At 36.6% G+C, this 19,284-nt stretch overlaps 1 protein-coding gene across 2 annotated transcripts in view; it reads left to right on the top strand.

The window, feature by feature from the left end:
- The window catches only part of SMOC2 (SPARC related modular calcium binding 2), a 145,336-nt gene that overhangs the window by 90,984 nt on the left and 35,068 nt on the right, over positions 1-19,284 (top strand). For both annotated transcript variants that reach the window (XM_084283354.1, XM_084283353.1), the window contains exons 8-9: positions 10,829-11,015; positions 16,118-16,200. In XM_084283354.1, the coding sequence (XP_084139480.1) occupies positions 10,829-11,015; positions 16,118-16,200 (270 nt within the window). The remainder of the gene's footprint in view (positions 1-10,828; positions 11,016-16,117; positions 16,201-19,284) is intronic.

Genomic DNA, 19,284 nt, shown 5'->3' with positions numbered 1-19,284 from the left:
ACCATTTTGTAATGCTCATCCAGTCTGCTATAAACAGGCAGAGGTTTACCAAATATTTACCATTTTTGTAAGATACATTGAGATACGCAGGGGAGAACTACTAGATGCAAAATAATATCTTATTTTTGAATATACCTGAATACTTCTTATGTGTCCACCTCAGACCACATTGCCATAAAACAGCCCAAAGTCCTCCCATCTCCTCCTGGCTTCTGTGGCAGTGACTAGGGTTCATGCCCCTCAAGCCTGTGATTCTTGCAGTGAAATCTGAGAATATAATGATCAAAAGTCTCACTGTAATTTGTCACTGAACCTTCTTCTGCTGCCTATGAAATGAGGCAGTGTGGGGGGTACACATAGGCAGGCTGCAGAGTACATGAGGAGATTGCAGAGGGTGCACTGTTTTCATAAAGAGCCTGCACAGGACAAGCCCCATGACTGGGGGCTCTAGGGAGGTCTAGCTCAAGTTAGGGTTACGCTCCTTTCTTTTTGTGAAGAAACCTTGCCAGAGAAATATCAACTTTGCTTATGCCTTTCCAGGATTTGCCTGAGTAATTGGGTGCCTTGGGAGTACAGGGGGAGATAACTTCTGTCATGTACTACTGCATGACAGAACATGATTTAAGATGATTGCTTCATCCTTATGTTGATGCTGTTTACATCTTAAGTATTTCACAGAGCCATAGAATTGTTTGAATTTGAAAGGACCTTTAAAGATCACCTTATTCCAGCCCCCCTCCCATGGGCAGGGACAACTCCCACTAGACCAGGTTGCTCAAAGCCCCATCCGCCCTGTCCTTGAATACTTGCAGCGATGGGGCATCCACAACTTCTCTGGGCAGCCTGTGCCAGTGTCTCACCACCCTCACAGTAAAGAATTTCTTTTGAATATATGATCTAAATCTGCCCTCTTTTAGTATAAAGCCATTACTCATTGGCCTTCTTATGCTGGGGTCCATGTCCTTCTTATGCTGAAGGCTGCAGAGCTGAATGCAGTACTCCAAGTTTGGTCTCATGAGAGCAGAGCAGAGGGGGAAAATCACCTCCCTCGACCTGCTGTCTGCACTCCTTTTCATGCAGCACAGGACATGGTTGGCTTTCTGGGCTGCAAGCACACATTGCTGGCTCATGTTAAGCTTCTCATCAGCCAACAGCCCCAAGCCCCTCTCCTCAAAACTGCTCTCAAGGTGCTCTCTGCACCCAGCCTGTATTTGTGCTTGGGGTTGCCTCAACCCAGGTGCATGACCTTGCACTTGGTCTTGTTGAACTTCATGAGGTTCACATGGCCCCACCTCTCAAGCCTGTCCAGGTCCCTCTGGATGGCATCTCTTGCCTCCAGCATGTCAACCACACTGCACAGCTTGGTGTCACTGGCAAACTTGCTGAGGGTGTGCTTGATTCCACTGTCCATGTCATTGACAAAAATATTAAGCAACACTGGCCCCAGTACCAACTCCTGAGGAATGCTGCTTGTCACTGGTCTTCACTTTGATCAAACTGTTGACTGCAATAATTTGAGTGTGACCATCCTTCCAATTCCTTACCCACCAAGTGGTCCATTCATCAAATCCATGTCTCACCAATTTAGAGTCAAGGATGTTGTGTGGGATAGTGTCATATGCTTTTCACAAGTCCAGGTAGATGACATAGTTGCTCCAGGGTAACTGTCCATCAGGGTAATTCCCTGTAAGGGAGTTGGAAATAAACTGATACTTAGAAAATAGAGCATAAATGGAGCACAGCCGTCTCAGCAAGGAGTTAAGCAATAAGGCTAATAAGGCTGGAAAACACTGCACAGTGCCAACAGCATTAGCAGTGTGGATCAATGGCAGGAATCTGACATAAACTGCAGGCAGCAATGCCACTGGAAACCTCTGAAATTAGAACTATTTAGGTACCTAAGGTCTAGTACCCAAAGTCATATCCAGGCACTGATGTAAGCTTCTCAGTTTCCCAAATGGTGAACAGAAATCACTCCTGTTTCACTGAGGGGAAACACTTGGTTGATAAACATTCCTGTAAGCTGCTGGCTTTTTTAAGTGCCAAAACATGAATTTAGGCAACCCAGTTTGCACATTTTGTCTTGTAATTTTTAATAAAGCCATTCAAACAAGTGCTTACTCTCAGTTCACCTGGCAAAGATTTTTGTTTTCACAGCTCTATGGAAAAAGTGAACCAGCTTTGTTTTCACCTCAACTATTTCTTAAAAAATTAGAGATTTTTCCACTGGCAGAAAAATATCATTTGCTGGTCAATATACTCATAAAGGAAGAATGGTAGCCTTGTGCAATTTTGTTTAATGAATGAGCCTTCAGATTTCTATAGCAGACTGGCCAGCTAGCCACTGTGTTTTTGAGAAGTCAGTGATTTTCATGTGCTATAATTTTGGGTGGTGGCTTTTTGGTTTGGTTGGTTTTGCAGTTTGAAGGCTATGGTGCTGCTGTGTTTTGACAGTGTGATGCAGTCATAACTAACAATAATAGGAACTGATATTTCCCTTATGTCTCAGCTTAGAGGAAAATCAGGTTTCACCCTATTTTGCAAATGCTGCTTTCAGTTATGTCTTTGCAGAATAGGGCAGTCTTTTGTGCCATGTCTCTCTTCATGTTGGGGAAGCCAAGTCATCAAAGTCAAGCAGAAGCAGTTGGAGATGATAATCCATCCTCTGTGCAGTCTTGTAACTTACTGTACAACCTCAACTCATTAAGCAAAAGGGGCTTAGGGAACTTACCTCCTAACATGGTGTCATGTGAATAACCATTGGTTTAAAAGTTTTTATTTTATTTTTTATCTTTTTTTTTTTTTTTTTTTTTTTTGTGTTAAGGTTGCACTCAAAAATCCAGAGTGGAGTGTAAAGTATATAAAAAATCCTTGGCTTAAGCCTGTCTAAAGAAATCTACTTTGCAAATGTTTGTTATTATTTTTACACTCTGCAGTCAAAGCTTTAAGAAAAGTGTGCTACTCTCGGTTCAATGCTCTTTCACGTTTCATAGATGGTATAATAAATGTTTGACTCAGGATGTTCAGGATAACATTTAGGCTCTAATGCTAAATGCATCACTGAAAGAACTCAGATTTATAATCTAATTTATATTGACTTCATGTTGCTCTGTCATTTATCTACAGGAGAATTAAATGCTAATACTTAAGCATTTAAAGCCAGATTCTGTCACACTTGTAGAAGAAGACTAGCTTCTCTGTAAGTTTTCATCAATTCGGTGGACAGATCTCACACTACTGCTTTATTCAAAGTAAATAAGAATACCAAAATTTAGAGTTACGTTTTGTAGGAAAACAAGTAGCTAGTTTGGGCCCTTATAATTTGTACAATGGCAATTTGAGAACCCAGTGAAGGAGAAAAATTGGTGTAAATGAATAATTAAAATGAGTAATTTTAATGAACTGTAATTCTGTGGCAGGATAAATTGGAATGCTTACATAATATTTCTCATCTCTTTAACCAAGAAGCTGGACTAAAAATTAAAACAATTAAACAAACCAAACAGTAAAATAGCAGGCTGTTGTGGCAAAACAGTTATTTTACTTTTACAGTATTGTAGCAACAGCCTTTCTCACTGTACTTTTTTTGCTTTTCAAATGCAAATTTTTCAATTTGCTTTTCAAATTTTAAGGAAAAAATAAAAAAAATACAGAGGTGTGTGTGAAACCTTCCTTCAAACAGAAACTGTGGGGTCTGTTAAAAGTTTTAGTAGACATGTGGGTCTGGATTTTGATTAAAGAGAGTCACCATATTTAAATCTGACATCTTTTTCTTATGGGCACCCAATTTTTTTCCTATTTCTAGAAACAGAATTTGTGTAGTCTTGGTTTAACATTGTGCTACATAGGTTCTCAAACCCAGGGTAAAGGTGGAGATAAAGCTGGTGTATACAGGTAGATTGGAGTCACTGTGGCTGTGTCCTTTTCAGGTAAAGCTAAATGGGTCTGGTGCTCTCTGTGTTTTGGCTTTTTGTTTCTATGAACTCAGTGAATTTCCAGATGATCATCCTTATTTATTGCAGTGTCTTTGCGTATGAAACCACATAGATAAATTAGAGCATCTGTTGGTGATTTATCCTGCTTTGTTTGGTGGAGTGAAGTACATAAATTAATCCATAGAGCTTTGCTGAAGCCATGGGCTTTGTGTTTGGCCACAGTCATCCACTCAGACTCCAAAAGTGCAAAATAGTGATCAACAGTACATTGAGAGTAGTCTGCAAATACACACAAGGGCCTGAAATATTTGGTTCCCACAAGTTTTCACAAACAAGAATGAGTATGGGAAGGAGTGTTGCCAGCTTTCTTCAGGCCTTGAGAACCCTCATGCTGATGAGTATCTGAACCTAATGTAAATCAAAACATGTGGCGCCAGATAAGTACTAATACCATAATTTAGTCTTAGCTTTTGGTTGCAATCTAGATGTTGGGACTAAGTTTGATTGGATATTAACGTTACCTATTCCTTCCATTCAGTACTTGGTCCATAAGCAAGTATTGGGTTTAACTGGAAACATACGTATATGGGAGTATATTCAGCTGAGACCTGATGTATTGTTCACTGAATTTAGCGGGTATTTTTCCACGGATTTCTGCTGGGGGAAGATGGGCGACAGACGTATTTCCCTTTTGATTTAGGTTTATGAGTAGTCTCTATAAGACACTAGTAGCATGAGAAAAGTTGATCCTTCATTTTTTTGTTTCACTGAGTTGCACTTAATTTCTGTTAGATATGAATTTATTTGAAACAGTCAAGAGAGGGCAAGCAAAAAATTAAAATTCTTATAAATTCTTATAGGAGCAGTGTTTCTTAAGAAAGATTAGTGTGAGGTGTCCATACCATGGCCATAAAGGATGAGAAAAATAACTTTATATACCTAAAGGGTATGAAGTTGTCATCTTAAACCCCATTATAAAACCTCATGTGCCTCTTCACAGAAGGAATCTGTTGTGCTAGAGGAGGTCTCAATGCAGGCTGTAAACCCCAAAAGAACATGAAGCCAGGGAACTTACCTCTCTTTCACTAGGGTGAAGTTATTTAGATAATGTTTGTCATTTATATTACCTAACATACTTCATTGACTTCCTTGGATGCTGCTGTTCTCTTTATAGCAGAACCAGGTGTCATGGATTTTGAGTGATGAAATTGGTCAGCTACAGGTAAATAACCTGCTAGTTTACCCTGAGGATGCATGTTTGCTAGAGGTAAGAATACTGCTGTGATAGGCTGTTTTGTTTTCCAAATCTGCCATCCAGTCAATGTAAACTCTTCTGCAGATTGGAGTTAGCTTGAATAGAGATCATCACACTCACTACTGCATTTCCAAAGTGAACGTTTTGGTTATATGTGGAAATACAATTTGGTGTAGTGTAAGTGGAAATCTATTCAATGAAACTTGAATACTAAAAAAAAAACCACTATTTGAAAATACAAAAACACATTATAATCATTTTCTTCTGTGCCTGTTCACTGGCTGTAGGAGGGTTCACCCTAAGCAAAAGAATTAAATTCTTATCCTCATGAGATGTGAATTTGTTGGAGAGTTGCAGGAAGTCAACAGGATAACTATTTAGCCATACTAATTATTATGATTTTGAAATGAACTAGCAGAGAACTTTTATAAATCAATATTTGAAGTGTTCTGAAAATGTGCCTAAATTAGTCTAAATTAAGTAGAACAGACTGATGATTTTGATAACATTTTGATTAGCAGAAATAGTCACAGAAGTTAAAGCTCTGTAAACTGAAATTTGGACACGAATATATTCTATCTGTATATCCTCTTAGAAACACTGCAGTCCTCCAAAGCATGGGTATCACTTTTCAGAGTATTTTTGTTCAAAAGCTTCTTGTTACTTATTTTCTGTAGAGTATGCTGAGCCTCGAGGTCTGATAAAAGATCCCTTTAAATTGTCCTTTCATGCCTCGTTATGGTAATGAGAAAAGGACAGAGAAGGAATCAACTGAAAATAGATTTTTTTTTTTTTTTATGGATTCTGTTTCTGATATAGATATTGTGGAGTTAAGGAAATTGAAAAGAAATGTTTATGTAGTGGCAGGAAACGTTAAAGTAGTGAGCAGAAGCCTTTGTAATTTTCTGCAGATCTGGCAGCTTGTTTCTGTAGAACACACTGAAGAAACAGCAATTCACATTTAAGCAAAATAAAAATATCAAAATTATTTTTAATCTTGAAAAATCCACACGTTGGGAGAAGTTGTGATAAGACACGGCACAACAACTAACAGAATTTGTGAAACAAGTGGCTAAAACATCTCCTGTTACCACACTAACACACTTATTATTATAACTTACATAATGTGGTGCTTGGCGTTTTAGATATGCTACAGACAAATGCACAGGTATGCAGTTGTTTTCAATATGATTTTCCCAGAAAAGCCACCTCTTTTTCTCCTCTAGGATATCACCTAGTAAACATTAATAAACACTTTAAATAGCCCATCAGAGAGTAATAAACATATTCTCTCATAAATAATGGTTTGCAGCATTATACCCTTCTACTGTTTAAGTATTTTTCAGTTCATGAAAATTAACTTGAGTCATTGAAATTCAGACCTTTTTTTTCAGGGAGAATTGCTTGTTAGCAGCAAGAACTGACTCAGGATTTTATACAAAACATGAAACTTCTCCACATTGTTTGTCATTAGCTGGAGTACCTTTCCAATTGACAGAAGATTAAATATTTCCACTGGTTATATGTAATGGACTGTGAAGGCATCTTGAACCAGAATGGGAAAGTATACTTGAAAATGAATGTTTAAAGGAAATAGGGAAGAAATGGAATAACAATGTGATGTATATTATATTTGAAGCAGGTTTTTAAACTCATTCTTTGTGGTGAACAAGAGTTTAACTTTGTCTTTCAAAAAAAACCAAACTTTCTCAAAGTAAGTAGGTGGTCTTGTAAAACTGTGAAATATACTTATTTTGTTACATGATTGAAATTTGCGTGTTGAATGACTACAGCTTATGAACCTGGAATAAAATAGAATTTGGGATAGAAACTGTAGGAAGGTTTATCAACCTACAAAGTATCCCAGGTGAGCTACGGCGTGGCTGGTGAACATGGTAGACTATCTTGAAAGGAGTTTTCAGCTGTGTTCAACTATTCTATTGAACGAACAAGCACAGAAAAAAACAAAACAAAACAAAACAAAACAAAGTTGTTTATTATTATTACTAATATTAAATTTCATTATTTATTTATTTATTTATTATTGCCGTCAAGACAGATATAAAATAACTAAGTGCGTAAGATCAAGAGCGTAAACATAGTCTGTGAAAAGAAGAAGCTAGAGCGTCAGTGCTTTCCTGCTTCTGGGAGGAAGGTAGTGCATAGAAAGTTTGACGTATTTTAATAACCGCTGTACTTATTCTGCTTTTATTGTAGCATAGATCCTTTTCCATACTGTTCATTTTATGAACTTCTGGCATCCATCTGTTACAGTTCCAGATCATAGTTGTCAGATTGTTTGGACAAACTGTCAGGCATTTTCTAAGTTAATGACATTTATCACTGGTTCTCTTGGGAAATGAACGTTGGTTAACCATGATTCTTCTGACATTACAAAGGCAATTATTCGCAACAGTATGGTAGCTCTGTGATAAGAGCTCTTAACCATCACAAGGCTACAGTTGAATCTTTCCAGTGCTCCTGTTGTAAATAATTGAAAGAAAAGTTTGAATGGTTCTCAGAGAGGAAATTACACAAAGGACTAATGTTCTGTTTCTGGAAAAATCAAGCAGGATTATAGGTAAACACAGTTTTGCAGTACTTTACGTAAGAACAGTATTCTCATAATGAAAACAAACAAGGAAATAGTAGTGGTGGCACAAATGGTTGTGTTAAAAGTATACAAAAATACTAAATCTGAGGAAATAACTTTCTTGATCAGTCAGTAAACAGATTGGCTGATAGCTGACCTGAAGATTGTTTGCCTTTGAGTAAGGAAGAGAAATAACAAACTATTATGCACTTTTGATGAATAAAATGAACAATCTGGATTCAGCAGATTTGTCATTTGGCATATACAAAACTAACAGGCCTACTGTCCATCACACTGATTTATATTATTTCCAGTTTGTCTATTATAATCTACCTTTTGTCTGGTTAATTTTTTCTGAAAAGTAATTTAGGACTACTGATAAATTCCTCTTCTTGGTATGATCTTCCATCTGTAGGAGAAGGGTAAGAAACCAAAGGTTGTAAGAAGGGGAAGTCCTTCCTGGAAATACCATAGCTTCCTCTATATGTTTTTTGGTGTTGAATGCCTGTGCTGCTGCTGCTCTTCAAAGGCATATTTTTTCATCACTAAAGTCTTCCAAGTTACAAGGCATTTCCCTTAGCATTTGGTATGAATCCTGTCTTTTTGTCTGTTCTTTCCAAGATTTCTGCCATAAAGGCCTTTTTAATCTTAAAACTTCCATTTCAGTTACTGTCACTGTCCCTTGTAAAGCCATAAGCCACTTCTGCAACCTGCCTCTGAAATCTGTCCCATATTACTGTGTCTCTCTACCTTTGAGACTTAGAATCAGAGAAACAACCAGGAAAAAAAAAATAAAAAAATAAAGACTTCATGCTTTTATTTTAGTGCTAAAATTCTACCTTGAGCAGTAGCTTCTTGAAAACTCTCCTTGGGAAGTCAGTCAGGAGCATGAAGTCCATTTATCTAGGTCTGTAACACCTGTTACCAAATCACCACAAAGCAGATTTTTTCCAGTGGCCCGTGACTCTGGTTTTGAATCAGCAATTTTTTTCTGGTTGTTTCAATCAGTAGAAACTGGAGTTGCCCATAAATTAGGTGGCATTGTACATACTTACAGCTGAAACTGTCCTTATCTGCTTTTGCACTGGGAATTCTCCATCACACTGTCTCTGTGCTTTCTGTTACACTTTTATCTGGATGATCTGCCTATGTAGCCTCCAAATTTTCTAAACAAGTTTGAGAGGATGAAAATGTATTGTTCCTGTGGGTTAGCAAGAGGTAATCAGAATATATGAACATCTGCCAGATTCCGTTGCTAGTTTACAAAGATGTAAAATGAGAAAAGGTCTCAGGAGCTGATGGGATGATACCAAGGTTTATCAGTGTGAATGAGAAAAGAATTTACTGGATTTTAAAGAGGAGTAATGATTTCCTCCTCCCTTTCACCACAGCTGTTTCACCTTTTTTGCTCCCTTTTGCTTGATTATATACAAAATATAAAAAGTGATCAAGTTAAAAGTTATGTGCTTTCCAGCGTTGTTCTATTCTGTAAGTCAGTAACAATCATAATCCAGATTTACCAAAGAAATTATTTATTTTGGCTACTCTAACAGGACGTTGGCGATGGATTTCCAGTTTATGACACTATAGCTATTTATGTGAAGGTTTTAATGTAAATAATTAACTATTTGTCTTTATTAAAGGATCTTTTCTCACTACACTGATTCTTTAATTATAGTTTATTATGTAAACACTAGTGTTTTGAGATCTATTCAATCTCTCATTATGTCCAGGGGCAGACAAAGACAAACCATGCAAATTTTATCAATTTGTCTAGCTGTCCTACCATATGAAACAAAATAATAATAAAATATCAACTAAAGAACTAACTAACTAACTAAATAAATTGTCTTATAGTCAAGTTAGCTTGTTTTTTAAACTTTTAACATACATTTTTACATATATTGGAATAAAATACAATGTTGTAGAAACCAGGCTATTGCATAGATGCAGTCATGTGCTGTTTAAAATATGAAGGTGATTAACTTCCATCGTCTTTTCCACTGCACCAGAAATCTTACTGTATTTGCTCAACCACATCTGCAAGAATCTGGTTTTAACTGAACAGATTTTCTTATTTATTGAAATTCCAATAACTTGAAATTTTCTTGTCATTCATGTGTGTGTTTGTAGAGAGGTTATTGTTATCGACATTTTAGTTTTTCAAATATTTAAATTTTGTTCACTAGAGTACTTTGGAATTATGCAAACACTGTTTTATTAACCACCTAAGTTTCACATGATAGGAGACTGATTTTAAAAATCCTGGAGAAAGAAATAGCTTGAGTAAACAGTCTATTGCCTAATTTTTTATCTCCTACAGTGCCACATATACCAGTTTAAGAGTGATCAAAATTCATCAGCAGAGGTGTTTTACTAATTGGTGTGAAATGACTGGCACTCTCTGTTCCTGGGGCTTCTGCTCTTTGCCCCTGGTTTCAGTTTCATATAAAGGCCAGGAACATGTATACATATAAGCTTTTCCCGCATTCAGAAGAGATCTGAGGCATACTGGTAGGGCAGAGATAAAAATGTATTACTTTTTCTTTGGGGTGTTAAGCCTCCAGAGCAAATTATATATCATCAATACCAGAAATACCAGGAAAGGAAGTGGAAGAATTTTCACCATACTAATATGTTTTTCCAAAATATAAAGAAAATAAACATTTATATGAATTATAAGGAATCCTAAGAAGTTGGGTTTCTACTGTTCCCTCTGAAAAGAATCAGTAGTTTAGGAAGTGTGGAGTGGGGGAGAATTTTTTAAGATGGCAGAGAAAGTACTCGGCTATTTACAGATTATATCTAGTGTAGGAGTTGGGGTGTCAGGATAGTCTTATGACTGTATTATGTAGCAGGTGTATGAAAAGGAAACTAAAAGTCCTAAAAGTATACAGCATAAACCAACTTGGGCTATCTCAAGCCTCTTCAAATACATTCCTTATATAAATCAAATAAAGTTATAAAAACTAAAAAATTGTTCAATATTTCCAGTAGGTCTTTTCCACATGGCTTGTTTAGTATTTTTTCTTTTCATTCCAAAAGCATCATCATGTGATCAAGAACTTCAGTCAGCTCTAGAGGAAGCTAAACAACCCCAGAAAGACAATGTGTTCATTCCAGAGTGTGCTCAGGGTGGCCTTTACAAACCAGTGCAGTGCCATCCTTCTACAGGCTACTGCTGGTGTGTTCTCGTGGATACAGGACGTCCCATCCCTGGTACATCAACAAGGTAAGGGAATGCATGTTCAGTGCTCAAACCTGCAGTGAGTAGATGCCTTAATGTGCATGTAGTAATATGTAGTTTCCTACTGCTAATTGAATGATATCATGTAGATTTATTCCACTATAAAGATTGAAGTGAAATAATTCTAAGATCCATTGGCCATAAGTCCAGATGGCCAAAGACTGATACACTGCAATGCCATGGGCAGTATGCTCCCCAGATCCTTTATTTTATATTTTTACTTTCCATTCTTGCTATTTTATGCTGGGAAGCCAAGGCTTGAAGCAGATAATGAATCATCCCAGAGGAAACCTCACACCCCTTATCCTGAACATGGAAGAACCAAGTAAGATGGTCTATGACAGAAACCACATCCAGCCTCAGAAATGTTCAGTTATTTTTCCAGCAACCTCCTCAACTATTTCATATGACTTGCTTTGATGGAACAATTGCCTGGGAACCCATAGAGAGGAAGTATCGTTTTAGTGTGTTATTAATAGAAACTTGGAGTTCAGTCATGTCGGCTGAGCCGGATGCATGGTAAAGCATTGTGAGCCACATAGAGAAGATGTAGGCAAGGCAAATATCAGATTCCAAAGGATGTTATTTAGGCTGGTTATTGAGGTTTGGCCCTTGTAGTAATGTTATAGAAGCTCATACAAAGTTGGTGGGCAGTATGGGTATCTTGATGCAATTACAAATCTTTTCAATCTTAAGTAAAAATCATTTTTGATCATTTGCCTAATATTTATGAAAACTATCATAAGCCACTTGCTGCAATTTATTATATTCTTGGGAAGGAGCTTTCACATATTCTTCAAGTGCTGATTTACTTACTGATACCTGTTTACACCATAGTCTATACCAATTACAGTACTAGATTAAATGAGCATGGAATAGTTACCAGTAATCTACTGTTTCTGGCAAGCTGAGATCCGTAAATTGTCAAAATTAAATATTATAAAATTGGTCTAGAAAACCTAAGATAAGTACAGAGATTACAGAGGTTCATTTCTATTCTTCCTCTGTTCTCCACTCCTACATTTGTTTACTGTTCCTTGTTTTCAGTGATCCTTCTTTGAACTATAATTTAAATCATTTTTTGGAGCCTTAGTTCTCATTCTCTAAGTTGAGTTGAGCATCCGTTTTTGCTGGTGAAGTAAAAGGACTTCTGCAGTTCTTAGGAGTGTCCATTTCATCTTGTCCTTTCACTGGAGATCATTGTGGAGAGTCTGATTCAGGCTTCTTTCTTTTCCCCACATCAAATATTGATACACATTGGTATAACTTCCCGGAGCCTTCTCTTCTCCAGATTGAACAGTCTCTGAACAGGCTCACTCAGACTCTCCACTCTCCTTCTTGTGTAAAATGCTCCAGTCTCAATCATTTTAATTGTCCTTTCCTGGACTCATGCCAGTATGTCTGTCTCTCTTGTCTGGCTGTCCCAGATCTGGATCCAGCACTCCAGATGTGGTTCACCAACGATGAGTGGAGGGGAAAGGTCACCTCACTTGCCTTGCTGGATGCATACTTGATGATCCCTGTGGGTCCCTTCCAACTTGGATATTCTATGATTCTGGAACTACACAGTATCTCAGATGAGGGAGAAGAGGTGGCAGAGATTCTTTCACTGTGCTGCCTATCTTCAAAGTTAGAACACTGGCAAGTTGGATTCAATCTCATGATTTAGGCACAATTCTTTTTGCCTCATGGCTTATACTGAAAATATCAGATGATTTGGCCTTGATAATTTCTAGTATGTTCAGCTTTGCCAGATTTATGGGGAGTCCTCAATGGAGAGTTTATGAAGTTCTGAGTAGAAGTGCTGAATTATATGGGTAACTAGAGTGCTTAATTTTATGAGTTTTATACTAAAAGAATGCATGGTAAATTTTGTCATCTACAGTCCTAGTAAACAAGCAGGTGGGATTCCTGTCTGGAGTTTAAGAGGAGTGTCTAGATCTCATTTCTAGGCAAGATTTATGTGGGCTGGAATCCCATTAATTATTTTTTAGTTAAAAGTTCCTTTCAGTATATCCGTATTGATAAAATTAAACTTTCTCCCCTAGCAAGGGGAGATAGAGATCAGAATATGATGAAAAAGAAGCAGTTATCTTTTCTTTAATTCATAGAAAAGATGAACATGTGAGTCTTTCCGAGTTTAATGTCTCAGGGGCAAAGTGGTGTATGCTATCTTCCAGCTTCCCATTGCAAAAAAATAAATTAGATGAGTAGCTATTAAAACTCTACAGCAGGATCTGATAGTACTCATGGCAGAAAGATGGATGCATTGCATCTTGGAATCTTTGTTCTGCAAATCTGGATTGAATCACTAGGGGACAACAATGAAAGAATGCACATATCATGGAAACTCTTGCCAGAACAGCTTAGCATTTTGCATGTTGTTTGTTTTGAAAACATTCATGAGGATGAAATTTGTCATATAATCAGGCTATGAATACCACAATAATAAGTAGTCCTGTTAAATTAGACCCACAAAATGAAGGGAAGTTATTAATATTCATTGACCTTCTAATGCCCTGTGATCTGAGGCAAAGATAAATCACTTGTCAGTGAAGATATTCCAGAGAAAAATAATAATTCTAGAGTTAAAATAAAGATATGTGAATGAAGAACCATTCTAGGACGTGTAAAACAGCGAAACATAAAAGAAATATGTGATGATATGGTATAAAGCTGGATTTTATGAATGTCTAGAGGGAATATTCATTTGACTAAAAGGAATACATGCAGGATACAAACAACTGTTTTCCTGAAAATCTTACTAGTAGGATCTCTACCAGCTTGCTCCAAATACTTTCTGGACATAAGAGCCTCAACAGGGCCCTGAGTCTCTGCTCTTGCCTGTGACTTTTGAGCAACTAGGATCATAGGCAAAATAATTGTCAATCCACTTGCACAAGATTCTCTAGACTCAAAAAAAAAAAAAAAAAAAAAAAAGCAAATCAGCTACTTTATAAGGTTGCCCACACTGTGGAATTGTCTGCTTGATTGTCTGCTATTATGCATGCCTCAGTAACTCTCAGTGCTTCCAAGCAGACTGGTCAGAGGTATAAAGCAGCTGTCATAAGCCCTTGCTAACTCTAGATACATATTTGGTGCTTGGGAGTTTTTGCCTTTTAAAATTCTAAAGAGGAACTTCGTATGTCTTGACTACATTATTTTTACCTGACAGTGCTCCATTCTGATACACAATCTCTTTCCCACTCTTTCCCAATGAAAACTGAGTCAAGTGTGTTTTTCTTATCAGTTCTTAGTGTGTCTGTGTCTGCATGGCAAATTTCTGATGATTCACTTTGTCTTTCTTCAGTTGCTTCAAAGAACTAAAAGCATACTTTTTACGTTACTGCACTTTAGCAGGTATTGTGATTTAATAGATTTATTTTATATATGGTGAGCTACATCTGTATCTAAAAAAATAGAAACTGAAAGAGTAGAAGATGGGGCAAATGAAATAAAGCGTAGGCATGGAGCAGTAACAACGGAAGAGGACAAGGGGAATGCAGAGTTAGGTATCAGATTAATCAGGGACCAGGCTGGTTGCCAGATACTGCATTAGTGAGTATTGCTCAGAGATTTCCCTTTCACTCTTTTCTTGTCTGATTGAAGTGGTCATCCATCAGGTATCTAAATCCCAACCATGCTATCAAAGCAGCTTCTATTTCCACCGTTCTCTATGGAAAGGAAAGTGTCTGTGGCTCTCTCATGTTTGTGAAACAACACCATACCTTCTTGCAGCAGCCAAAATTAGATGGAGCTGTGGGCAGTTTCATCAAGTGGGAAAAAAAATTAAGCACTCAAAGGAAAAAAAAAGATAAGTTTTCATCCTGACTGGTAATTAAAATCTGAACACTTCCGTGTTGTTTTTAGGGGCAGTCTGGTCTAACCCCAAGACATAACCACAGTCTAACACTTTAAAAAACAATATATTGTTAAAAAAATCACATTAGTATATTTTGATTAGACATTTTAGTATGCCTCTCAGTAAATATGATTTTGGGGAATCTAGAATGGGAGCATTTCAAAGAAAGATGACCAGTTACATAAGGTATGAAAGAACCTAGATTGAATTAATAGGTATGTATGTGCACATGCATATATATGGACACAAGTCATATTAACTTAGGCCTGAAATTTCTCTAAAATGCTGTACATTAAATTCTGCACCTTCAAGTTACTGAGAAGAATGAGAAAATAACATCTCAGATTGTGTTAAACTGAGTGAAGAACTACCATGCAATAATAGTGGGATTGTAAGAAACAGAAAAACTCAGCAGTAAATGCTCCTATGCCTTCAGTCTTGCAAGAATGAAATTGCAAGTGATGTTGATACTAAATATTTTTTGAAACAACAAATATAGGGTTTCTTGTTACAGGCTAACAATTTAGCTTTAAGTAAACATAATGTGAAGAAGAGAGGAACCAGCATACTCATGTAGCAGGTGAAGAATCAGTCTTTTCCACAACCAATTTCAAGCTATTTTAGCCCAATTCACATCCTTCCAGAATCCCTATCAGTTTTTTCCACTTGTTTGAAATGTTAGCTGTTCACAGTTAGCCCTTAAACTAACATTCGCTTTGGAGAGGATACAGTGGTAAATGCACTTAGTGCTGCAGTATTAACTAACTACAGTACCTGCCTTGCTGTGAAGTTGCTTTTGTGGTGTTTTACATTTACAGAATGAATAGTGAGTCAGATGCCAAAATTTATTATGCTGCTTATAGCTTTTTGATCTTGCACGTGGGAGGAGACTCATCTTTACTATTATTATATTTTTATTATATATTATTTTATGGCAATCCCCCATAGTTTTCTTCTTCCTCAGTTTTTCTCCCTGTAAAACGGACTTTGGAATAGATAATAATTACTCAGTTTGGTATCAACCATAGGAAAATAAACATGTTCTGGCTTCCTTGAGGGAAGTGGAAAACAGGCAGATAAATCTGCATTGCCTCTTCTGAATAAGAAATCAGTTTCTTCTCTGAAAAAAGGAGGAAAAAAGTTTAATTTGAACTACAAAATTGGAAATAAATTAGTTCTAAGTTAACTATGGCTGGTTTTTATTCTCTCCCTGTTTCTTCTTTAGGTATGAACAACCTAAGTGTGATAACAGTGCCAGAGCTAACCCAACCAAAACGAAGGATTTGTACAAAGGACGCCAGCTTCAAGGTCAGTGAAATAGATATATTTGATTTCATGCATTCCAGTGTTTTGTTTTGCCACTGCAGTAACTTATAAAGCAATTCCTTACCTTGTATCTAAACAGTTTATCTTTTAGATATTGCTAAATTGAATTGCCACTGACTGAAGGTTTTGGCTTTGGAATGGTATGGTCTTAGGATATTGTCAGAGAAAGTAAGAAACTTTTTTTTTTTTTTTAGTTTAGTGTTTAAAAGGCAGTCACAGCTACTCACATTATTTCTTACTGTTTTCATACCAGAAAAGTCAGCAAAATCCTTCAGAAATCGACCTTTATCTTCAGATCTATGTAAAATATGTATCTACTTACAGTTTTTGAAGAGCTAACCCTTCAATTTACCTCAGGAAAAATAATTATTATTATTCTCTGTTGTAGGAACACTATTTATTGATGAGATTTTTTTTTTTCTGACTTTTTATGACTGTGAGACACCTTATTTCTGGGTAGCTGAGCTATATAGAAGTCAGTAGATTTGATTCTTTTTTGAATTGGTCTTTTAAGGCCAATGAGGTTTAGTATGTTTTAGTGATATTGCATGTAATGAGAAAATTATGACTCACTGTCAGCTATTGTAAAGAATCAGAAACAAGCAAATGATTTCAGCAGATTTTATGTGTCATGAGAAATATTTTAGTTTAGCCACCCAAAGGAATGTATAGGCAATAATTTTGAACTGATCATGTCCACTAGTGTTGAAACTCATCTTGAATGAAGCAGACGTTAACGTTTTCTGTCATGAAACAAATGTAATTACAAGGGGTAATATGAATAGAAGTAAGAAACGTGAAAGATGTGTTATTATACCATATATAGTTATATGTAGTGTTCTATGCAGAAATAAGTCACTCATAGCATTAGCCATAAGTCATCCTATTGCTATCAATTAAAAAATGCCAAGCATGACCCATAAACATAGCTATCTAGGTATGATGGGACATACAGACAGGAACTGGACTGTCAAGATAGACAAGGAAACACTCATGCAATTTTAGACACACCTATTATTTTCTGGATTTTATCTAAAACTGTGGGATTTTCTGGATTTCATCTAGAACAAAGCCTTTGCTTTGTTTAGATAAACAAGGCAAGGTCTAGAGGTGCTGTTGTTCCTCTGAGACCATGAAGAAGACAAACAGAGCTGTTTTCCTCAGTGACAACTTTGCACAAGAACAAATAGGTACAAACTACACTGAACGTATGTCACTTGGAAATTGCAAAGTGTTTTCCAATGATTAGAGCAGTGAGGCAAGTCTTCTAAAGGACTAGTAATGGGGCAGAAACTCTGGTTAGGTTTTAGGTAGCTCTTGATCAGTTTATGAGAGAGACAATGGGAAGGAGAGGGGCATGGCTGAGATACTTGCTCTGCATTGTCTCTTATTGCTTAAAATACTGAATATACACGCAAAGAGATGAAAAGCTGCTTTGCCCTAAAAATTGACTTGGGAGTATGAATTTCACAGATCTTTCCAAACTGTCTCAATTTCTTTTCATTTGCAAATAAGAGCCTGAACATGCTTGACATGCAGTTGTGCTGTTTAGCTCTTCACAGAGTTCAGCAAGAGCCATGTGTACCACATAAATCCTCAGATGTGTGAAATCTAATGGTAAATATACCTCTGTTGACAGTCAGATTGATGATCTTTATTCACCATTTCATCAGCCAGTACTTGCTTACTGAAATTACTTACTGCTGTTGTAACATCAGAGAAGTTAGCAGGTATTTCAGGGATAATTTGGGATATATTTTACAGTCCTAACTCCATGAAACCCAATGCAAAGCTGACCACTAATTTCTGTGGAAATAAGATCAGGCCTGTTCTTCCTACGTACTGTAGTAACCTCCAACAATTTCTGTCAAAACGGCACTTGTATAGTTATAGGCTAGTATAATTACTTGATTTAACGTGTGCCTTTTTCTGTGTGAAAAGAACATAGACTCAGAAGAGTGTATAACAGAGTGAAAACTCAAGAAACAAGTTTGGCACTTAGTTCTGTAAAAGACATGACTTGTTGGTCACGTTTACCTTTAAAAAAAAAACACCTGAAAAAGCATTTGATTTTATTTGATTCTCAGAAGCAGGATGGGAAGGTGAAGATGAGTAGGTGTTTTGAAACACCTACTTCTTATCCAAACCAATAGTGCTTTTAAGCAGTACAGTAATAAAGATTTATCCCGAGTCAGGATGCTTTACTGAGGAAGCAATTAACAAGAACTTTCCATGCTGTAAGCTCTTTCCTGATCATTCCATTTTTGTTAAGTTAGGCAATGGTCTTTTGATTATCTCTTTTCACTTCCAGTATTTTGCACTATGTGATCTTTAGTCCAACAAACCTTTGCAGCAGTGTGAGCTAATAGCTATCATAAATTTTATCCATGATACTGATTTTATCGCCAAAGTGATTTTATTGCAAATTTTTTTTTTTTTTAGTTTTTAGTTTGCTTACCCTCGAATAACCTTTGGCTTCCAAATGCTTTATATTAGTTTAAAATAAAGCAAATACCAAAATTTCTTAACATTTCCTAAATAGTTAGGAGCTATCTAGAAAAACCTTCTTCTACACTGCAGCAGCAAAAAGTACGTACCTATAGAAGTAATGGAAGGAGGAGCTTGCTTCACAGTTGAAGCTGTGTTAGATGTGTTTATTGTTCTTTCGCTCTCTTAAGGTTTTCTCTTTTCCCTCTCTCAGCTAGTCTATTAAATACTCAAGATGTCATCACTCACTTGACAAATTTCTCTCTTATCAGCATAAAATGCAAACACTACATTAAGAAAAATGAATTGAGTTTACCTTAGATAGTTATTTTGAAAAGAGGATGTGGAAGGAGGATCTTGCACAAATATAGCTAGTTGTTAACAAGTAACAGGTAAAATCATACAAATGGTTGAGGCAATTCTACTTTTTAATAGGAATGAACCACTGTTGCTCAAAGTTTCTTTACTTTAAGCAGTGTTGCAAAGGCATGTTTTCATTTGTGTTGTCTACATTTAAGTACAGCATCTAATTGTTGAGTGGTGCCAGGACTGAATAAAATATGTAGGTTAACCGTGTGC

Source organism: Netta rufina (assembly GCF_964035555.1).
Source record: "Netta rufina genome assembly, chromosome: 3".
In the NCBI taxonomy this organism is placed as follows: Eukaryota; Metazoa; Chordata; class Aves; order Anseriformes; family Anatidae; genus Netta; species Netta rufina.
This window is presented reverse-complemented; position numbering and strand designations above follow the sequence as displayed.